Source organism: Eptesicus fuscus, chromosome 4 (assembly GCF_027574615.1).
Source record: "Eptesicus fuscus isolate TK198812 chromosome 4, DD_ASM_mEF_20220401, whole genome shotgun sequence".
NCBI classification, from domain to species: Eukaryota; Metazoa; Chordata; class Mammalia; order Chiroptera; family Vespertilionidae; genus Eptesicus; species Eptesicus fuscus.
In genome coordinates this window covers 106,403,935-106,427,681 of record NC_072476.1, presented here as the reverse complement: position 1 = coordinate 106,427,681, position 23,747 = coordinate 106,403,935, and the positions used below count along the sequence as shown (strand labels likewise).

The 23,747-nt window shown below is 48.3% G+C and overlaps 1 protein-coding gene and 1 non-coding gene across 2 annotated transcripts in view; both read right to left on the bottom strand.

The window, feature by feature from the left end:
* Positions 1–23,747, bottom strand: part of LIFR (LIF receptor subunit alpha) — a 78,715-nt gene that overhangs the window by 9,019 nt on the left and 45,949 nt on the right. Inside the window, exons 8-17 of the mRNA XM_054715314.1 lie at positions 19,485–19,614; positions 18,673–18,842; positions 16,303–16,448; positions 14,965–15,127; positions 12,592–12,662; positions 10,223–10,436; positions 6,664–6,843; positions 4,932–5,033; positions 3,997–4,164; positions 334–495 (exon numbers count right to left, since the gene is read on the bottom strand). Of these exons, the coding sequence (XP_054571289.1) occupies positions 334–495; positions 3,997–4,164; positions 4,932–5,033; positions 6,664–6,843; positions 10,223–10,436; positions 12,592–12,662; positions 14,965–15,127; positions 16,303–16,448; positions 18,673–18,842; positions 19,485–19,614 (1,506 nt within the window). The remainder of the gene's footprint in view (positions 1–333; positions 496–3,996; positions 4,165–4,931; positions 5,034–6,663; positions 6,844–10,222; positions 10,437–12,591; positions 12,663–14,964; positions 15,128–16,302; positions 16,449–18,672; positions 18,843–19,484; positions 19,615–23,747) is intronic.
* On the bottom strand, positions 7,876–8,001 carry LOC114227805 (small nucleolar RNA SNORA25). Its single transcript, XR_003613886.2, has one exon. It is a non-coding gene; the product is annotated as a small nucleolar RNA SNORA25 (small nucleolar RNA).

The window sequence follows — 23,747 nt, the reverse complement described above, 5'->3', positions numbered from 1 at the left end:
CATGGCAGCAAGTGTAGCAGCATCTCTAGGGTCCGCACCCCTAGCTCTCCCAAGTGCCAGCAGACACTGCCGGGTGTCCCCAGGGAGGCGAAATGCCCCCCAGTTGAGAACCACGAGCTCGCAGTCATCCACGTAAGCGCGTGTGTGATCTGCACGGTAACTCACGAGAATCAACCCGACGTCCTCTCGGGGCCTTCTCCCCCTGCCGTGTCCCCGCTGGAAAAATGCAGTCAGGCGGGAACCTTAGGAAAGGGGACCCCTACCTGCACACAGGTGGCTAGGAACCCTGTGCCTCTGGGTGGGGGGAGCGGCTCCGCGGCCCAGTAAACTCACAGTTCTCCTTGGTCACCACGAACATGCCCTTCTCGGGGCCCAGGCCGCCGTCCGTGTAGGCCCGCAGGACCAGGTGGTAACTGGTTTTGCCCTGAAGGTCGGCGATCCGCAGTGTCTTCTGGGAGATGTCGGTGATGTTCTTAACTTTCACGTCGGAACGGCCTGTTTTTAAAGTGAAGAGGACCATGATCACCTCGATGCATTTTAAACCCGTGGTTACCGTAGCTGTCACACCCGCGTCCCTGGGAGGCGAGTCCAGCGGCTGCCCATCTGCAGGCCCGGGACCGGGGAGCCAGCCAGAGCCACGGCCACGCTCCACCGCTGCCGCCGAGGAGCCACGTGAGCTGGGCCTTTTATTTAAACCCCTGAACCTGGGCGTCCTCAACCAGGAAACAGAGCGTCAGGCCTTGTCTGGTGAGGCCGGGGGAAGCTCTCACACACGCTGCCCGGAGTAACGGCCGGCACGGGGAAGGCAGTGACTACAAGTCGCTTCTCTTCCTGCTGCGAAGAGCATGAAAAGCCATGAGCAAGCCCCCCGAGGGGGGGGGGGGGCAGCGGTCACTCCGTCGGGCCTGCCTGTGTGTTGAGACCAGAGGCAGCGAGAGTACCCATCCGTGGGGAAGACTCCAAACCACCCAGAAACAGACGCTTTCCAAAGAGGCACCAGTGAGGCAGCCCCTCAGTCATTCCCGAAAGCAGAGAACTGTTGAAAGGGCTTCGCCAGCACACACAGATCCATAACCCACAGACACAGACAACAGTGTGGTGGTGGCCAGAGGGAGGGGGCGGGGGCTGCGTGGAGGCGGGCAAAGGGGGGAAAATGGGGACGTCTGTAACAGTGTCCATAGTAAAAGTGAAAAGAATAAAAGAAAAGAATTGTTTAAACTATTGTTTTTTAAATTTCAACCAAAGCAATACAAGACACTAGTTTAAAAAAGTTTTTAAAAAAACTAAATCGTATTATAGAGCTAAGAACCAAAAAGCAGCAGTTCCCTGCCAGCTCCTGCCCCCCACCCCCCACCTACACCCACTTGACAATCATGTTGTTTCCGTGGATATTGGTTGTGTGGGACCACGCAGAAAGTTGTGGTCCAACCATTTCAAAACAAACACGGATGGGCAGTGCTTGATTTTTAAATTTCGGAATTATCTACCCAGGGTCCCACAGGTGGACGCTTCGCTCGCTCGCTCTCACCACTACCCCTCTGCCCCCAACCCCGCATCCTTCATCCAGAAACATCAGCACGTTTGGCACAGCTGGTGTCTGCATCATTGTGAGCATATAAATATGGATTAGTGCTAAGACGAAATTTGGTCTGATGTTTCCTGTCTTGCTTTTCTGTTGTTATAACTGCTTTTTACCCTTATTTGCCTTCTGTACCCATTCCTAATTCTTCCCACATCCTCCAATGAATAGTCAATACAACTTTCTACGTGGTCCAATACAACCAAGACCCAGGATCATGGCCCTTCCCCAACCCTCTGCTGGCCTCCCTCCCCCCTCCAGAGTCTGCTACCCCCCCCGCACCAGGCCACTCCTCCCAGAGCCTCTGCCCTGGACTGGACCCCCCGCCCCACTACGTCCTCACGGGTACACTGGTGTAGCGGCTTCCTGAGAGAGGGTGCGTGCGGGAAGGAAGCGTGTGCAGGCCTGCATGTCTAAACATGTCTCCATTCTGCTCGCATACTGGTTGGTAGACGGCCGAGTACAGAATTTCAGGCTGGAAATAACTTTCACTCAGCATTTTGAAGACACAGCAGTGATGCCTTCTAGAATCTGGTGCGTTGTTGAGAGTCTGGGACCAGCTTAATTCTGAGGGAGTTCCGACCTGTCTTCTGATGTTTCCGTTAGTGTGTCAGTTCTAATGCGCACAGTAGCTCTCAGCGGCCCAAGACAGCTTTGCTCTGCTCTAAATGACTGCTGCCCCACATGGAACCCGTTCCCTCTGGCTCCCTCTGGCTCCCTCTGGCTCCTGCTTCTCAGCCACCCGGTTACCCCTGGCGGCGACCCCCGTTCCAGAGCCACTAAAAGGCCCACGAAGGCCCGTTGCGCGTGGGTGGGTTCCCGGGGGGGCGGGCCCCACTGACTCCTGGTTGGGCATGAGCTGGCTCTCCCTGGGACGACCCAACTGTCAGCATCTGTGATGTCCTCCACGAGGACCCACTTACCTTTCCCACAGGAAGCGCCTCTCATCCCGGGCCCGAGAACACAGGCCCGGAGGCGTCCTGTTAGCTGGGTGGGAAGGTCATGCCGTTCCTAAGGTGTCTCCTCCCCTCTGTCCCATCCCATCCCATCTGGAGGCTCTTGTTCAGTTTCTCCAAAAAACATCCCTCTTGTCGTCAGGCAGGGCAGAGGCGTTCCTATCAGCCACATGAAGCTGGCGGAGGGCTTGGGTTCTAGCTGCTCCTCACGCAGACTTTCCATCACCCCCCATGTCCAGCCCAGATCCATCCTGACATTCGCTCTGATCCTGGCCCCTCCGGATGAATCCAATGACTTCTCAGTGACGCTGACTGCCCCCTGGATCCCACCACTCCCTCCCAAAGCCCCCATGTCCAAATCCTCTTTCCTGGCGCACTCCCACCTCTCTAGTTCTCTTTGTCTCTGGCTTTATGCATTCTTGTTGTGTGTGTTTTTTCCTGTCTTACTCTAATTTTACTGACCAATCCACCAGGTCGCACTGGAAGTCTAGCTGCTAGAATTTTAACTGGCTCAAGTGTAAAATTTCTGAGCATTTGAGGACAATTACAGCAGACTCTGATGTCCGTGGAATCTGGTATTTAGGGGTTCCCTCCTTCATAGGCCACTCTGAAGGCTCAGGAAATGCAGGCTCAGTGACTGGAGGGTGCAGTTAAGGCAGCTGCTCTGGGGAAGGGACTTGGTGCAGGCTGGTCGGCGTCTCCACGCGGATGCCCTTCTCTACCTGTCAGCCCAGCACTGAATAATCAAAGTGGCTTCTTTCCGGGGAGAGGTCACTAAGCAAAATGAACGCCCTCGGACTGATCAGATGACACGCTTGAGTAATGTGGCTGCGAGTAAGGAACATCTGACTCCCCCAGAAACACAACATAGGGAAAAGCCAGAAGCCTACATCAGTATTTCTGTAGTTGCAAACCTGGGAGCTCTGAGTTCTCTAAATTCTTTGGGCATGCACTTACAGGTGTCAGGGGTTGGCTGTATTTTTAAGATCTGATGGATACACTCGTCCCCAGTCGAGGCAATGAAGCTTCTCAGTTCATTTTGGCCGTGGCTGTGAGGGCGGCTGTTTGTCAGAAAACAAAGGAGGCGCCGAAGCTATCCTTTGGGTTCCTGAGTTTTCCTCCTCCATTATTATAAGTCCAGGAAGACTGTTTTTGTTTTTTTAAGTAACCTTCATAAGATGCTATGGTATGGGTCAAGCCAGACTAGTAAGAGATGGGGCTTAGAGTCCAAGGCTTCCGAATAAATACCCTGAATGATTTCTGAAAGACTGCACACTTCATTTATCATGTAGCTCTGACCTTAACATTCTCATAGTCATAACCTGACTGCATTTTCACTTCCCCGTTTTTCGGAGTTTTGGAAACCAGCATTAAAGCAAGGAGCAGCATTCCTTCCTCCGTTATTTGTAGTGAATGAAGAGCTTCTGGGAAGCACTGCTGTCACTGGAGTGATTAACTTACCTGATTCCAAACCTCGCATCTTCGAGGTGTCTCTCTCTCCCTTTTCAAAGTAAAACACGTAGCCTCGTAGGAAGCCTCTGAGCTCCTCCACGGGTATATCGTCCCACTTCACCAGGATCGAATCCGCAGATGTGTCCTCCACGGTGAAATTTGGTGCAACGGTTGGAGCTGGAAAAGGGAAACGGTCAACAGCTGAGGGAGAGTTCACCAACGCAGAGTAAGACATCAACAGTTAATGAGTTTCTAGGCTCAAAAAGAGCTAAGCTAGCCCTAGCCAGCTTGGCTCAGTGGACAGAGCATCGGCCTGTGGACTGAGGGTCCCGGGTTCGATTCCTGTCAAGGGCACATGCCTAGGTTGAGGGCTCGATCCCCAGTAGGGGGCCTGCAGGAGGCAGCCGATCACTGGTTCTCTCTCACCACTGATGTTTCTCTCTCCCTCTCTCTTCCTCTCTGAAATCAATAAAAATATATTTCTTAAAAAAGAGCTACACTTCACATGAAAAGCTTATTTCCTATTTAATCACAGATATTACTACACACACTTTGGCTGTGAAGCTAGCAACCAAACATGCAAAGGCAGAACTTGCAATCTAGGGCAGCAACCTACACAAAATCTCTAAGTGGCTATTCAAACGGATTCCATTTGCATTTTCCCCTCTTTATTGATGGTCTGGCATAAGTTAACAGCTGTTTAAATTTATGTTACCTACAAATTAAGTATTTTTGAAATAAGATATTTTTCAATGACAATAAATTTGTGAAATACAAAAATTAAACGAAGTAAGAATAAGTAACCATTAAATAATTTTAAATGTATCACACACATTATTTTTCCCTTCTTGAACTCAACATCCCAATTTAATCTATGTTTAGAATCCAACTGTTGTCAATTCGCGTTACCTTGACCTCTAAGAAAACGTATCCATGTAACTTACCCAATTCTTCTACATATCCAATTACGGAGCGCAGCAGCTGATAGCCGTGGTTTCTGCACCCGTACAGGAAGAAATGGTACCGCACGCCGGGGCGAAACTGATCTGCAGGAGGGACACACGGCTATGAATATCTGTTTTAGAAATATCAACCTTAGAGCAGCTCTCTCTGAAATGGCCAAAGCAAATTTTCAACACACGCTTTCTTATTACAAAAGTTATATGTCCATTCTCAAAATTGGGAAATGTTCAGAGTGGAAACTGACAAAAATTAAATTCACGTTTATTGTAATGAACACGTCAGCATTATAACACATCACCTTGAAGAGGGGAAAAATGGTGATCAAGGCTTTGATTTTGTTCCTTAAAACCAGGCAAAGGCAGACTGAATCCGAGTTGGGTGACCTCGGGCAAGTGACCTAACTTCTCTCCACCCAGTAGGGCCTCGGCTCCTCTGCCTCGTGGCTGGAAGGCCCTCCTCCTCACCCCACAGGCGTCAGCTCTGACTTCCATCCAGATACGGCATCTAAGGCGGTGCCTTCTCCATGCCACTCCACATCCCCCACCCCACTTTCCCCCCTCTCCCCCTGCCAGTCCCTCCCGAGAACCCTCCAGGCCCAGGTGAGGACGATGGAGGAGAGCGCACGACACCAGTGTGAGAGGCTCAGGAGCTGCCTGTGGGAGAAACGCGAGGGGAGGCCCAGCAAAGGGGTGGGTGCAGCCAGCTGGGAGGTGCTGGGAGGTGCAGGGAGAAAGGATAACGGGGGCCACCATCCCTGCCCTGGCCAATTCTGCACCGGAAGCAGCTTGGCTGCCTTCCAAGCAGACCCGGAACGTGACCAGACCCCACACATACATGGTCATCTAACAAGGAGTCTCATCCCCACCATCTGACAGGGACAGAGGGAACGAGAACAGCCAGCACTGCTTGCTCTCGAACCACAGGAGCAGGGGCGGGCCAGCCCTGGGGGAAGAACGGCTCCACCCCCGGCTGCAGGATCCAGGCCCGTGGGTAGAGACACAACACTGATCAGCTGCTCGGAAGAACAGAACAGTGCGGGTGGAAAGAGGGTACTCATTCTCAAGGGCAAGGCTGGCTCAGCCTGCAGGTTCCCAAGTGCCCCCGGGGCTAATCCAGGCTGCAGGGCCTCTAGGGCAGCTCACCAGGGGCCATCAGGGAGCTGGCCCCGCCCACTGTGCCCGCTGCCACGCCCAGTGCCCTTGATGGACGTCAGGCAAAGTGGTCAAGTGGGTGCAGGGCCTTCGTGCTCAGGTCTCCCTGACCCTGGTACCGGGGCCCCGGGTGAACACAGGCAGTGACACTGCATGCGGCGCCACTCCTAGTTCTGCAGCCTCCTCCGTGAGCATCTCCCATGTTCTTAAACCTTCCACACACGCTTCAGGGCTGCTCCACTCTCCATTTCATACAAGTGCCAGGACTGGCTCCTTCTCCTACTCACTGTATTCAACGTTGACGACGATAGACAGTGCTGTGGTGAGCATGCTCAGCTGTGTATCTGTGCTGCTCTCTATCTCTTAGCATAAACTCCTAGACAAGTAATTCCTACATCGAGGGATCTGAACCCTTTCACACACGCATGCCCCAAAGCACCTTCCAGAAAAGCTGGCCAGCCCACGCCTGCCCAGCGGGGTGGGAGACCGGTCCCTGCACCGCACCAGCCGCCCCGCCGGCGGCTCCCTGACCCCGCCCCCGGGGAGCCCTCTGAGCACGCACCCGACTGGATCACGGCCTCGGTGCTGTCTGCGGGGACCTTCTTCCAGTCCATGAGGCAGGGCTGCGGCTGGGACGCGTTGCACCACTTAATGACGTAGTCGCAGGTCATGTTGGGGTCGTAGTTCCACGTGAGGAGGATCCCGTTCCCCATTCCGACTGTCTGCTCTACTTTGAGATCATCTTCAACGAGAAAGGAGGACGTTTTGCTGGCGTTACGAATAATGACGTAAGGCAGACCTCATGAAAATGGGCACGAGTTAGAAAACGCCCTTCACTGCAGAGAGATTTTAGAACAGGGCTCCAGCGAGGTAAACCGTGAGTAAGTGTGGGAGGGGGGCTCTGCTATTTGTGCTGTAACTATGGCAATCACCTGTGCATACAGATGCACTCAGCAGCTGAAACAAAGGAATGAAAAGGCAGTAGGATCAGGTGGCGAGGTAGTGGGGCCAGGACACGAAGATGGCGGGCCAGGGCCGGGAAGGCTCGGGCAGAGGGCACAGTGAGGGCACCGGAGGGGACGGCAGGCCGGTGGGGCAGGGCGTGAGTGGACAGTCTAGGCTGCGCCCTCTTCTTGTCACCCCCCTGGGTGCAAGCTCCGTGGCAGCGGGGGCCGAGCCTGTAACCCCAGCCCGGGCGGAGCACAGAGAGCCGGAGCGGGAGCGCAGTAGCCGGAGGCAGGTGTGGCCGCACCAGCCTGTCCCTTCGTTCCTGGAAGACTCCCCCGCCCCCCACAGGGACTGCAGGGGTTCTCGGCAGGGAGAGGAGGAATCTGCTGCGATGGGATGGGATGGAATGGGATGGGATGTGGGCACAGTGGGGCAGAAACCTATGTGTGGGCACAGTGGGGCAGAAACAGTGGGGGGTGTGGGCACAGTGGGGCAGAAACCTAAACAGGGCCCGTGGGAGACGGAAGGGTGAGGTGCAGAGGCTAGTGGGAAGGGGGCCCGCGTGAGGCTGTGTCGGACCTGGGCCTGGTGATAAGGGAGGCCCAAAGTGGGGGGTGAGAAACTAGCGTGGGTTGGGACAGCGTGGCCAAGAGGGAGAGGGACACCTTGTCCACAGTCACAGGAGAAAGAAGCACAGTCGGCCCTCTGTGTCTGCGGGTTTTACATCTGCTGATTCAATCAAGGGTGAAGGCAGTACTTTCTTTTTTTAAGTTTGGAAAACGTATTTATTTTCCCACATCACCAATCATTGACATGAGTAGCTTAATCTTTTATCTCCTCAGGACAAAATAGCGCTACTGAGTATCCATCACAGCCTACGGAGAACTTCAATTTTAGGCCACAACGTTAAGAGCTCCTGGTCTTAGTCCCATAGCTCTCTTTGAAATGACCCAGGAAGGCAGTGATCTGCATCAGCGGCTGGGAATCCGAGGAGGCGCAGGCCACCTGTACGCACTGTTCTAGCCATTCCCCATGAGAATCGTGAGAACCCGTGGGTTTGGGTTTCCTGGAACCAATCCCCACGCGTACTGAGGGATGGCTGTAATTTCTATGACTGACGTATGCATAAGGGTTTAGTAAAAGGCCAAAGATTTTTTGATCAAAATTTTCATTCATGAAGCAACCACTAGAGAACACAGACAACAAAAGTCAGTGGTCATCTGCTTCGGGACTGTTCACACATCTCTCTCTCTCTCTTTCTCTCTCTTTTCTGCCGCCACCCTCTCTGGGGCAAGGGCGGTATGGACAGCCAGGTGTGCACAACCAGGTGTGCACTGACACTGGGCCTGGTGGGTGTCGACAGCCAGGTGTGCACTGACACTGGGCCTGGTGGGTGCGGAGCCAGTTGCACTTACACTGGGCCTGGTGGGTGTGCACAACCAGGTGTGCACTGACACTGGGCCTGGTGGGTGTCGACAGCCAGGTGTTCACTGACACTGGGCCTGGTGGGTGCGGAGCCAGATGCACTGACACTGAGCCTGGTGGGTGCGGAGCCAGATGCACTGACACTGGGCTGGGTGGGTGTGGACAGCCAGGTGTGCACCGACACTGGCCTGGTGGGTGTGGAGCCAGGTGTGCATTGATACTGGGCCTGGTGGGTGTGGACAGCCAGGTGTGCATTGATACTGGGCCGGGTGGGTGTGGAGCCAGGTGTGCATTGATACTGGGCCGGGTGGGTGTGGATAGCCAGTTGCACTTACACTGGGCCTGGTGGGTGTGGACAGCCAGGTGTGCACTGACACTGGGCCTGGTGGGTGTGGACAGCCAGGTGTGCACTGGCACTGGGCCTGGTGGGTGCGGAGCCAGATGCACTGACACTGGGTTGGGTGGGTGTGGACAGCCAGGTGTGCACCGACACTGGCCTGGTGGGTGTGGAGCCAGGTGTGCATTGATACTGGGCCTGGTGGGTGTGGACAGCCAGGTGTGCACTGACACTGGGCCGGGTGGGTGTCGATAGCCAGGTGTGCACTGACACTGGAGCTGGTGGTTGTGGAGCCAGGTGTGTACTGACACTGGGCCTGGTGGGTGTGGACAGCCAGTTGCACTTACACTGGGCCTGGTGGGTGTGGAGCCAGGTGTGCACTGACACTGGGCCTGGTGGGTGTTTTGTGTTTCTGAAATGTGCTTTGCTCCCCTCTCCCTCCTTCTGATTCCCCGACAATCCACTCAAACACAGAACCAGTTCGGGAACAAGTGATAAGACTGCCTTGAGCCAGAATGGAAAATATACTTAGAGGGCCCTGCCTGGACCAATCTGTCAGAGAAAGGTGCCCCACGTTGGGACCGAACAGCAGGGGGTGGGGTAACTCAGAAGAGGGGCTGATCCGAAGCAGAGGTGACGTGGTATGTGAGCTTCCCACTCAGGCAGCTGCCGAGGTGGCCGAGGAGGAATGGCCCACTCACTGCTAACCCATAAAACTTAAAGGAAGGCATTAAGCAATTTAAAAATTACACCAACTTTTTTTATTAGTTTATACTGAAGGTCTGATATAGACTTTAAGAAGAACTTATCAATAAGGGATTCCCTATTAAAAGAATGTCTTATCAACAAAGCTGCCATTTAAACTGAGTATCTTTTGCTTGGCTGGTGTGGCTCAGTGGTTGAGCTTTGGCCCATGCACCAAGAGGGTTCGACCTGCCCGGGTTTCAGGCACAGTCCCCAGGCGGGGGCGTGCAGGAGGCAGCCGACTGATGTTTCTCATCGATGGTTCCCTCTCTCCCTCTCCCTTCCTCTCTCTCTGAAAACAATAAAAACATATTTACACTGAGTACCTTTTCCTGCCCGACAGGAAACAGCCTAGCTGACATACAGTCAACTCCCGTGGTGTTGGGGAGGTAGATAAAAACGGTGTCTGAATAAACTGTTACAGCCTTCTTCCCAAGAGTAACACCCACGACTGCCACCCTCCAACATGATGCGTTAGAGTAACAGGCAGCGGAGTTCTCTGTCCAGCCGCAGATGCGTCAAGGTGAGACTCACGACTGAGGTCTCAGTGAGCAGTATTCCGGCCTGTCCCTCCTTGTATACCAGCAGCAGGACGGGAGCAAGCCGCCCCTTCCAGAAACTTCACTCCCGTTCCCCCTCTCAGGCACTGCGTTCCCTACGCACTCACCGTTTGGAATCTCCATGCTGGCTATTCTGGAAGGCGGCGAGGAGCCCACGGAGTTTTTTGCCACCACACTGATGATGTAGTCATGTTTGTCCAGTTGCATTTCTGCCTTGTGCTGAGGATCAGGGATCTCAGAGAGGGACTGTGTTTTCTCCTCTGACGAACAGGATACGTTATAGAAGAGGATTTTCCCGTTAGCTTCATTCATGGGTAAAGGCTATGGAAAACAGAAAGCAATTTATGACAAAGCCCTGCAAAATAGACCATCGAGCCCAACCTGAACACTACACTATCACGACAAGATAACGTCAGAAAAGGGGATGCTGTCACAAACAGTATAAAATCCACGAAGACCTGGGCAAACCAGGAAGGTGAGACAAGGAGAATGACGAGTGCTGTGAGCAATACGAGCACACAAAACTGTAAGAACTGAGTACACGAAAAACAATATTTAGCCCGGCCAGTGTGGCTCAGGGGTTGAGTGTGGACCTATGAACCAGGAGGTCACAATTCAATTCTTGGTCAGGGCACATGTCTGGGCTGCGGGCTCAACCCCCAGTAGGGGGCATGCAGGAGGCAGCCGATCGATGATTCTCTCTCATCACTGATGTTTCTCTCTCTCCCACTCCCCTCCTCTCTGAAATCAATAAAAATACTAGAGGCCCAATGCACGAAGATTCATGCAAGAATGGGCCTTCCTTCCCCTGGCTGCTGGCACCGCCTTCGCTCCAGCCCGGAGTCGCCTTTCCACCTTCCCACGCAGCCTGGAGGCTCGGAGCAGCTGGGCAGTGCAGACTGCCCCCCGGCCGCTCAGCGCCTGCATATGCAAATTAACCCATATTTGTTGGGTTAATTTGCACACTCACTCCTGATTGGCTGGTGGGTGTTGCGAAGGTACGGTCAATTTGCATCTTTCTCTTTTATTAGTGTAGATATTTTAAAAAGCTATTTAACCTCACATTTTTCAGAAGCCAACCACAAAGTTCCAAGAAGCACTGCTCTATATAAAAGCAAAACATTAACAAGTATGGCATCACAGCTTTTTAAAACATGCACTGTTTTCTCATTTTAAGGGGGCACATGCTCATTACAGAAATTGTGCATTGTTTCCTTCTGGCCACCTAGCCCTCGGGCCTTCTGTCTCCTCCGCTGGCCCCGCCTGCTTTGCTGGGCTGTATACGCTGCCACCTCCCCGGGTCCCACCCCACCCCTTCCCACCTGCATACCTCCCCAGGGATCCCACTTATACGGGGTTGGGCAACACAGTTTAATTCTTGTACTGTTGCTTATTAACTACTGTGTTATTTTTCTATCCCCTGCCCCCCGCATGCCACAAGGCTTTGTCTCCAGCTCCCATCTCTTTGAGCTCAGAGCCTTACTTCAAACCATCGCCCACTGGGCTCGCCTCGGACATCCCAGTGACACATGTTTACAAACCTCAACATGTCCCAAACAACGTAATTTCTACCCAAATATGGCAGAACAATTAACCTCGTGGCTGCAGTTAGTCTGAATCACTTCAACATTTTTAATCCTCGGTTAAACAGTCATCTGGTTTGAACAATATTCCGAACATCCCCCACACTGGAGTAACTTGGGCAAACACTACCATTACTGTGAGACCTAACAGGCCGCCGCGGGTGGCTAAGGGGACGCAAGTCCCATCCAGACGACCTCTGAGCAATGGGACTTCTACGCTCAGGCCTCACCCCTCAAAGCCGTAGTGATGTCAAAGTTTTGCAAAAATAATCTTGTTTTCCTTTCCACAACAAAATTCACTACTTAAAGGAATCCGATTATGAAACCTGATGTAGAAAACAACTGTTGGTGTTTTTAATGTTCATAAATCAGATAAAAACTATAGCAACAGAAATGTTCATTCCACTAGAAGGGAAAAACAGTAAAATATAATGCAATTCGTATTTTATCTAAAATTTTACAAAACTAGTTTAGCTGTCATTATTATGGTATCATTTATTTAAGGGAAACAAATTACATATAAATTCTATTTTAAAAATTGGTTTCCTACTCATCAAAGAAAAAAAAAAAGGCAACACAAATAGTCAGGACTCGACCTTGTCGCATTTGGCTTTGTTTCTGACTAACGTGAGAGGGACTGAATCCATGAAACCCTCAGGCCTTTTACAGGCCTCGTCAAGTCACAGCACAGAACACTGAGATCTGAGACCCTCACTAAAGTGGCGGGGGTGCAGCAGCGAGGAGGAATTGGGGAGCTAGGAGCCCGGGTACTTTCTCAGCAGTTTGGCAGGTCTGAGGAATCCTGGCTCCCCGATGCCCCAGGACCCTGTGGAAGTCAGGTAGTTTACCATAACCAAGTCACATAAATATTCAAGGAAACATGAGATAGTTACCTTCCAATATATTATTAAATTCTTCCCGTCAGAGCGCCACTCCCTCCAAGTGTCCGGTCCCTTTGAAGGAACTAGGAAAGAGGTGGGAAAGTTAGTATGTGAGGGTGCTGCTACGTCAGTTGATGTCCGTGATTGAGATGGTGGTGCTTGCAATTTGTTTCTAGGCTTTTGGAATTCTCAGTAAGAGATAAGCCAGTCAGAGAAAGATAAATATCACATGATCTCACTCATTTGTGGAATATAACGAACACCACAAACTGATGAACAAAAACAGATCCAGGGACAGAGAAACATCGATCAGACCGTCAAACCTCAGAGGGAAGGTAGGGGAGGGTGGAGGTAAGAGGGAGAGATCAACCAAAGGACTTGTATGCATGCCTATAAGCCTAAACAAGGGACAGAGACAACAGGGGGGTGAGGGCATGAGTGGGGAGGATGGGGGGATAATGGGGGGATGAGGACAGGTATGTAATTACTTAATAAATAAATTAAAAAAAAAAAAGAATGGGAAGCACTCAGTGGCTTCCACTTAGAAAATGAAGAAGGAAACGCTCTCAACGCCTGCAAAACACCCGGCCCCTTAGCATGGTAACAGCCCCATCAAGGCTGTAAGAGCCGGGTAGGGTCCCCCTATGTAGGCCGTGGCCACACACTGGCTTCCTGGCTGCTCCTCAGACCTGCGGAGGACGCCTGCCCGGGCTCCCTGACTTTCTCGCCCTCCCTTCCTCTGTCCGAACTCCCTTCCCCTGAGAAACCACCCGGCTGGCTCCCTCACCCAGGGTCACCTTGTTCCCGAGGTCCTGCCCAGCCACCCTATTTAAGAGTGCAACTCCCCTCCCCCACCCCGTCTGCATTCCCCGGCCCCCTTCCTAGGTTTTCATTTTTCTCTGTGGCACTCACTACCACCCGGCATACTGATATATAATACAAATAATGATTTCAAATCCTCTATCCTCTGCATTCCACCAGCAGAGATTGCTGTTCTATTGCTGCTCTGTCCCTGGAGACCAGAACAATTCCTGACACGTGGGGGGTATGCAACAGGTATTTGTCATGCGATGAATGGATGAATGGCTTCCCCTCAATGAAGCATAAACAAAACAAAATGCTCCTTCCCTTCCACCTGCAACAGCCCATCAACGGAAGGCAAACGCCTGTGGGTCCCGTTCCTGCCCTTGTGGGCCCCTCCTACACCGTATCAGGGTCGGCTTGTGTGACCAACAGGGAAGGGCAGACGTGAGGGTATGTCCCTTCTGAGGCCAGGCCACACGGAGGTTGTGGAGGCGGCCTTGTTCTCTCTGGGATCGCTAAGTCCAGGGCAGCCCTGTGGGAGGCACGGAGGCTCCTGCCCGCGGCCCTGGGAGAGAACCGCTGGTAAGCAGACCCTCTGGCCCCAATCAGGCCCGAGGCCGCCCCCACAGGGTGCGTGGACTCAGGAGAGATTCTCAGCTAAGCTGCTCCTGAGTCGCTGACCGGGACACTCACTGAGAGGCAGGAAATGTTTGCTGCGTTAAAGCACAGAGTTGTGGCTAACTGGTCACATAGCAATGGATTCTCTGGACTCATGCACAGGATTCATTTCTGACGATCCAAGTAACTCTTACACACACTGCAAAGCCCCTCTCCTCTCTCGGTCTTCATGTGGAGACACAACATCCGATGAACAACCATCACTCTTTGTTGTACTGTTTGTTCAGTTTGGGAGGAGGAGTTTTATATCCCCTCTGTCATATAATGCAAATAAAGAATGTGCTGTCTTTTGATGAATGATTCCTGAAAACCACACCTATTTCTACTTTCTGTTTTAAAGCCGGCAACTGGGGTTCAGGGGTTGAATCTTATTCTGTCTTTGGGGATTGTAGTCAGAAAACCAGTTACCTGACTGCATAGCTAGTTTGCTCTAGGTGTAACCGTGGAAACTGAAGCTTGAGACCTTAGCCCCAGCCATTTCTCAGGCCTAGGTCAGAAACAAAAATTCCAACAAATTCCCTCCATTAACACTTGTTTTTACTAAGAAAGGCAATCTAGATCATGAAAAGGAGGAAAGCGTGTGAGAAAAATCTCGCCACGATATCCCCACGGTTCCAAGTGTGGTCTCCTACTCATCACTTTAACACAGACATGACTTGCAGGGAGGGTGGCCTCGTCCTTGCACACGGCACATGCCCAGCATTTCCCATAGCATCAGGAAACCTTAGAAGCCATCATTCAAAATGTCTGTATAATGTTTTACCAGCAGGCGTTATGTAAGTACACAATTTGTCTACCCACTCTCCTGTTTTCAGTCACTTTGGTGACATTTTTCTCTAAAGACAGTCGTAGCATGTCAGGATCCATAGTAATAATTAACCATAAATCATTCTGTTCACTTACTGGCTTCTGTGGTTAAATATTGTTTTTCACTGCTCCATTTGCTCCATTTCCAGAAAGTTTCACTGGAACAACGAATCCGAAAAGCATACACAGTGTACGGACTTAACTTGTCCACAGCGATGAGGTAATTTGAATTGTCTACTCCTCTGATTGTGACATTCCGCTGTTAGAAAACAAACAATATGTGCACATGAAATATCACATGTGTATGAATACATATATATATACACATACTTTTTAAAAATAAGAAAGCCTCCCAAATTTGTAACCTATTGACCGAACAGCCACGTGAGTTTGCCTAAGATCATCCCCTATCATATGGTAATTCATAGATAAATGCCAAATCAGTGAAATTAAGCTCTGCAATAGCAATAAACAAAACAGAGGTGTCTTTTATCCAAACACTGAATCTAATGAATAATGGCCGGCTAAATTACGCGGAGAGGGGGCATATAAGTTTGGCAAATCGACGGCTAGTGGTGATGCAGTAAACCTTAATGTCCTTGGGCGATCTAAGGTGACCTTGAGGGCTGCAGGTGTCACTCAGGTGGTGTTTGGAAGCTTCCTGGAAGCACGCTCAGCTTAGCCCCGCTTTCCAATGTGGCTCTTAGCACCTCTCGTCTGGTGCTCAACGTGCAGACTATCCAACAAATATTTAAAGGAAATAAAATTAAAAGGAAGCCAGCCAAAACAAATCTGAGGATTTGCACACCCCGGGGAGGCCTGGGATCCCCCGGTTACTCACTCCAAAGGAGCTTTCAGAGTTCCAGCTTGCAGTGCAACTGAAGACAGTCTAGAAACCATCAGTAAGTTTCCAAATGAATTTTTAAGTACGGAATCATTTATTTTGGATGTACCACCAATTACAAGATGGTGCCATATAAAAGTCAACCCAGGTATTTAAAATGTATTAAGAAGTCATGTTTTGACTTATAATAACCAATTATAACTTGCTCCTGCAGCTGCACTCAGCGGTTTTAAAATCACATCTTCTCTCGGGTGCCAATTAGTCCATTATCCGATGCTCAAGGTTACAGCAGAAGCCACTCGCTAATTCACAAATTTGTTGAGCACCAGCTACATGCCAGGTGTTACACTAGACCCGGAAACCATCTGAGGAGAAGTCAAAGTTATGCTCCGTAGTAGCCAGTATTATAGTTGTTCCCAAGTGCCACATACAATGCTGTCATTACACTCATACGTAATATCGTGGTTCTTACTAAATCTCTGTAATCAATAATCAGAGCTTATGCATATAAATTTACTTGGTTATTTTTGAAAACTAAGTATTTTATCAATCATAACCTCTAAGGAAGTTTGCAGGAGAGTCTTACTCACCAATTCCCGTACTGAATTAGCTTTGTTAATTTCAACTTGACATAACAGTTTAATCTTTGCAAAGCTGCCTGGTAAGTGCCAGGAAAGCGTAACAGCTGTTGAATTAATATCCTTCACTCTGATTGAAGTAGGAGTATGGGGGGAAACTGTGAATATAATTTTTAAAGATTCATTACTTTAACAGCTATTTTCTAATATGACAAATGAGAATCAAGGGAAATAAAGACCAAGAGAGGTATTGTTAGTGCTGAACAACAATATTCTGCTCAGTGTTTGTGAAATAACGCAAACCTCGCTTCACTGCCGACAATGTGCCAACATTTTTTAGGAACCGACCTCGCTCAGGTTCCTGAACTGGTGTCAGGAATACTAAAAGGTGGTCAGAGCTTAGTCTCTACCTGCAAGGAACCCCTGACTTACTTGGGGGGGGGGGGTGTGACAAACCAAAAGAAAGAAAATGAGCAAGAGTATAGATGCTAAGTTCTAAATGTGGGGCACACAGATTAAGCACCACAGGAATCTCTATATATAAAAGCCTAAGTGACCGTAGCAACCGAACGAACGACCGAACAGGTTGTGTGGGGCGACTAGGCTGGCAGGGGGGTCAGTGAGGGGCGACCAAACGACTGAGCAGCAGGCTGCGTAGGGCGACCAGGCCCGAGGGGGGGGGGGCAGTTGGGGGCAACCAGGCTGGCAGGGGGGTCAGTGAGTGGCAACCAAACGACTGAACAGCAGGCTGTGTGGGGCAACCAGGCCCGTGGGGGGTGGGGGGCAGTTGGGGGCAACCAGGATGGCGGGGGGGGGGGCAGTGAGGAGTGACCAGGCCGGCAGGGGGGGCAGTAAGGGGTGACCAGGCTGGCAGGGGGGGCCTAAACCGGCAGTCAGACATCCCCCCAGGGGTCCCGGATTGCAGCGGGTGCAAGCTGGGCTGAGGGGACCCCCTACTCCCCCGTACACGAATTTTGTGCACCGGGCCTCTAGTCTAGACATAAACATGGTAAGGGGAATCCTATAGGGAAGATGGGACTGGGGATGAGCCTGGAAAGAAGAATCAGACTAAAGCTGGCAAAACGAGCGCAGGAAAGCATTTCAGGTCGGGGTCTTGGCACAGCAGAGCAGCGTGCGTGCTACGCTGGGGATAACGCACACATCAGTCTGAGGGTGGGGAAGAATCATGTAGTGAATAAGATTGAAATGGCAAAACGTAGCCATCATGTCCTTAAGTAAAATAAGGAAATAAGAAAGATGATGGGAGGAAATAATTGATGAAGGTGATTTACGTGTAACAAACCAGGCAGCAGGACCACTGCCCATCACCTGCCAGGCCGTACCAGAGGGCGTCGGGTTTGAGCCCTTCTCCGCCTCTGCCCATCTCTGTGCTACAGAGCCCCGCGTGGCTGGTGCACATGGAATGACCAAGGGAATGAAGGCCAAAGTGCTGGGCCATATTTTATCTCTATTTTAAGCTACAGATTCATGGGATTGGCAAAAAATTAAGAAGTCATCAGCAGTGAAAAGGAGTGAGCTATTCACTGATCCAGGCAACACCTTGGATGGACCTCAAAATTTTACCCTTAGTATAAACGCCAACCTCCACAGGTTATACACGGCACTCATATAACACTGATTCCACTCATATAAAACTCTCCAAATGACAACTCAATAGAGATGAAGAACAGATCGGCTGCTGAGGGGACCCCCAGGGACAGGGATGTGAAAGTGTGTCGGGGGGATGGGGGCGGTGTTAAAGGGACAGCATGAGAAGTGCCTTCGTGGGGACAGCAGTCTTGAATGTGTCGGTTCTGTGAATCTAAACATAAATCCGATCACATGGACCTACATACATACATGTACACAAAACACACACACACATAATGGGATGCATATAAAAACTGGTGAAAACGGGGCCTGGGCAAGGTTGGCAGTGTGGTTCGCAGTATTGTTCCGAGGTCAGGTGCCTCGTTTGGATATTGTGCTACAGTAACATCAGGTGCTACCCCCGGGAAAGCCAGGAGAAGGGGTCACAGGGCTCTAATTTATTATTTTTTTTGCAACCACCTACCATTATTTCAAAACAAAAAATCTTTAAAAACTGGGCAAATTTTTTTTTTTTCAGAAATCAAAAACTATTAGATAAAGCCACTGACAGTTTCTATGCAAATGAAATGACATTCAAAATTTTACCTGGATTCAATAAAACGATGAAACTTGAAATTACACATTTTAAAATGACCTTTACAAGATTAATACTAAGTAATTATACAGAAAATAATCAGTAAAAAGTAATCCCTAGACGGACTTTTCATTAATCTCAAGACATTTTGCCACTTCTAAAGTTACTATAAAACACTGGTTTGTGTAGCAGCTCACCTTTCTCAGTCACGTTGATGAAAATCGTTGCTTCTGATTGACCCAGAGGATTGAGAGCATTCAAAGTAAAATTATACATTTCTTGGTTTGGAAGCACTTGAAAGAATAACTGATAGCTTTCATTTATGGGTGCTACAACTCTTTTAAATGCAACAGATTCTCCAGAAAAACTGAAAATTAAGAGAGGAATAAGAAATATTAAAATTATATCAAGACCTGGCTGGGTAGCTCAGTTGGTTGAAGCGTCATCCCGATACCCCAAGGTTGCTGGTTCAATCTCCAGTTAGGGCACATACAAGATCAACCAATGAATGCATAAATAAGTGGAACAATAAAACCAACTGTTTCTCTCTTTCTCCACCCCCCCACTCTCTAAAATCAATCAATAAAAAAATTTTTTTTTAAATACCAAAATGGCAAAAGATAAATGGTGCAGGAAAAAAATGAATGGGTCAATTTCTAGTAATTAATGTTTTCAAAGTATTTCTATTTCTAATTATAGATGTACTACATCCTCAGAGAAGAAAGTGTATACGATACAGTAAAAAGAAGAAAATAATCAGCCGTAAGCCCGCTACCGAGAAAACAGTCTCTGCTCGCATTTGAGGCTTCTTCCTTCCGGGCTGTGTGAAAAAGGAGACCAGTCCAGCCTGCACGCATTGAGCTGCAGTATATCCCATTTTACACTACGTCTCTGGTTTTCTATCTTGCTCGTAATGTAAAACAGATAGAGCATTTCGCTGTGTCATGTGACATCCTTCTAATGGACCCGGTGCTACTGAAGTCTGGCGTCTTTTCCTGCTGACGCGTACCTTTCAAACAAAGTGTAACCTGTACTGCGAGGGCCCACCAAAGCCGTCGGCCTTCCTGGATCCCACGTACAGACAATCTCTTTCAAATCGTAAGTCTCACAGTTCAGCTTTTGAGGAATATCAGGTGGATCTAAAAGGAAAAAGAAAAAAAAATACTTATTTTTACATATACGCTCCCTGAAAATGTTCTGTTTCATATATGTTAATTATATTTTGTACCATTTCTTTAAAATGAGATAATGTACTGTTTATATTTTACTTTTTGAACGATGCAGGAATTACTGTTCTTTCCATAGCATGTTTGTTCGGAGTTCATATTACATAAGAAATGACAGATTAGCCCTAACCAGTTTGGCTCAGTGGATAGAGTGTTGGCCTGTGGACTGAATGGTCCCAGGTTCGATTCCGGTCAAGGACGTGTACCTTGGTTGTGGGCACATCCCCAGTAGGAGGTGTGCAGGAGGCAGCTGATCAATGTTTCTCTCTCATCGATGTTTCTAACTCTCTATCCCTCTCCCTTCCTCTCTGTAAAAAATCAATAAAAATATATTTAAAAAAAAAGAAATGACAGATTAAATTATACTGAAGAGTGACTATTAGCTCATTTGAAAATCTCCCAATAGCAACTCGAAGAGAGCAACTATCATTTCCCTTCTTAAATACTATTTGAGTCTATAAAATCTCTCAAAGGAAGTGTGTCCAATAAGTTAAGTCAGAAAAATCTACAGGTTAAACATATTATTACTGATCACCATATATATGGCTTGAAAAGAAGTACCAAGTCATATTAAAAGTCAACATAAGTCATGTTACAAGTTTTTAGTTCTTAAATAAGTCCCAAGGACTATTATTTACAAAGTAACTCTCAGTAAAATTCTGCATCTCATCAGGGGTCCTCAATCTTCTTAAACAGGCGGCTAGTTCACTGTCCCTCAGACGGTTGGAGGGCCGGACTATAGTTTAAAAAAAACTATGAACAAATTCCTATGCACACTGCACACACCCGCATGTGGCCCGCGGGCCGTAGTTTGAGGACGCCTGCGCTATATTGAAAGTGAATATTGCTCTTCCGGCATTTTCATTCTTTATGGAAACTATTCTCTCTGGCTTTGTTCAGGAAGGACCAGAAAAAAGAAAAAGGTGTTTTGTTGAGTGTGTCTGAGACTTTTAAAGTGATAAGGGAAAATTCTGCAGTCTGATAATGATTATAGAAAATGATATTTCTGTGATGTTTAAACGAAAACATAGGGTGTCCCAAAACTTTATCCAAACTATCTGCCACTGAAGGTAAAAAAACAATTATGTACTTGTTGAAAAATTATGTAAAATGATCTTATTTTAAAACAACTAAATGTTTAAAACAGTTCTTAGTTTATGAACCAAGTCTTAGCAAATTTCATGTACCTGCTCCAGAGATAAGAATAATGTCCTACATGCCGAAACCGGTTTGGCTCAGTGATAGAGCGTCGGCCTGCGGACTCAAGGGTCCCAGGTTCGATTCCGGTCAAGGGCAACCTTGGTTGCGGGCACATCCCCAGTAGGGGGTGTGCAGGCAGCTGATCGATGTTTCTCTCTCATGATGTTTCTAACTCTCTATCCCTCTCTCTTCCTCTCTGTAAAAAAATTAATATATTAAAAAAAAAAAAAAAAAAAAAGAATAATGTCCTACAGTGATGTTTTAGGTAATACCAAGAGGAGTGATGAGTATTTATATCCAAGTCTAACAATCTGATAATGAAACTAATACTGACATATTTGGTTTGAAAATTGTTTTAAATCTAAGGCCAAACTTTCAGTCACTTTATTAAAATGACAGCAAATTTTTAGTATATTTTAAACGCTTATTATTTTAGTATCTGGCAGAGATATTAAGTTGAAATACTTCAAATAACAGGTGCAAAGTAGAAAGAAGTGGAAGCCAAGTGAGAAAGAGAAAAAATATGAGAGGGCAGTATTTACAAGTTAATGTATGGCTTTTCTTTTCCTTTCAAAGAAATTAACTTACAAAAGAATCAACTGAAGCTAGGCAAACTAGGTATAAATCAATTGTATCTCTATGTACCAGCACATAACAATTTAAAAATCAAAGCCATTTTTATGAAAATATTTTCAAATGAGAACATATTAAATTTGACATGTGATATATTTACATGCCCCAATCCTATGTCACAGTGTATTACTTTAAGATATCTTAAGTGTGATGAAAGATTAACACTTATGTCAATATTTAATGCTGAAGTAGCTCCAGCGATAAAAATGACTCATCTGAATGATTACTGAACAAATACTGTTCACAGAAGATCTGTTTTGCTTATGACTAAATTAGCTCATACGTGAACACTGACATGTATTGGTAAATAACAATTTTCCTGTCTGTGAAATGATAAATTTATTTTCAATTACAAGAATAAACTTGAGAAGAAAAAAAAGCAATTTTTGATTGGCATAAACGTAGGAGTAAATTTACTAAAAGATATACAAGGCCTCTTACCACTAAGATAAATTAAAGAAGACCTAACTAAACGGAGGGCTATACCAGGGTCTTGGGTTGAATGACTCAATACCGTAAGAAAATTTTCCTAAATTGATAGATTTCATGTAATCCAAATCAAAATATTGGCCGGTTTTTATTACGAATGTGTGTGGAGAGGGGGAAGCTGACAAGCTGATTCTAAACTTCTTTTCAGTCTTTTCAATAAATTGTGGGTTAACAGGATCCCCATAGGGGAAAGAAAACAAATAAAACTCGATCCCTTCCTTACACCATAAACTGCCCTGGTTGTAAGTTTCTAAAAAGCTCCCTTCAGAGGGAAAGTCTACAGCTGCCTCTGAGTTCACAAATAGAGAGTGATAGTTCCACCGACAGACGTTACAAGTGAAGGTTAAGTTAGGAAATTAATGGGTCTGTTCTAGAACTCTGATAAAAGATTAGAACACTAAAATAATAACACCTGTGAATATTCTCATCCTTTAAGTTTTAATTTTTTTCTTTCATGCTTGTAAGTGGATATCTCACTTTTGGTATCAGCTACTGGGCAGCTTCCCTCCGTATACCACTGCTTCTCAACTTAGACTGCACGTCATAGCCTAAAATACCATCAGGAAAGAAAATCTAATTTTCTGAAACTTAAATTTGAACATAACCTCACCCTCACTTGAATTCCAGTGCATTACTGGGGAGGCCAAAAGAGAGTCAGGTTACGGCCGACAAGCTGAGAAGTGCACCTAATCCTGGTTCTTCCCTTGGAAGTGGATCAGCAACTGAAGGTAACTCATCCTAAGTGTCTATGGAAGTGAGACAGAGACGGAGGGCCGCTGCCCTGGAGCACAGCCGAGAATCAGAAAGAAGCGTAAGAGGCCGGCAGGTGTGGCTCAGTGGTTGAGCACTGACCTATGATCCAGGAGGTCAAGGTTCAATTCCCAATCAAGACACATGCCTGGATTGCAGGCTCGATTCACCAGTGTGGGGTGTGCAGGAGGCAGCCTATCAATATTCTCTTTCCCTCCCCTTCCTCTGTGAAATCTATCCTATATAATAAAAGCCTAATATGCAAGTCGACCGAACAGTGAACGACCAGTCGCTATGATGCACACTGACCACCAGGGGGGCAGACACTCAACGCAGGAGTTGCCCCCAGCCCACAGGACCCAGGCCAGCCAAGGCGTGTTCCCGTGGGGGCCCCCCAATCGCCCTGCCGATTGCCCCACAGATCAGCCCTGACCGCTGGCCAGGCCTAGGGACCCTACCAGTGCACAAATTTCATGTACTGGACCTCTAGTTTTTTTTATAAAAGCGTAAGAAAATCACAAAGCAATCGGAACCCACTCACTACATTTCACACACTTCATTTCAGGAGACCCTTAGACCACACAGAGACTCTTTGAATGGAGAATGGGGGGGCGGGGAGCAGAATCCCTGCAGGAGACAGAGCTATCTCTGCACCAGCCCAGAGTGACCGCAGGGGAGGGGACCGAGAACTCATAACAACCTTATTTGTGTACGTTCAACACAACCCATATAGATCTGGCCACCCCACGGCGACTTCTGGACTGCCTTGGAGTGTAGATCTGCAGGAGTGAGCACACGAATAGAGAGGTGCCCCTGCACTCTGGGACACAGGACACACAACACAATAGGGAGGACGTCTTCTCACCCGTGTCTCCAAATGCCCTCTTCTCACATATGCTCTTCTTAAAGCGGGAGAAACAAATACCATGCTACTGAAAGAGTTTGCGTAAAATCATTACAGTTTCTTTCACTCG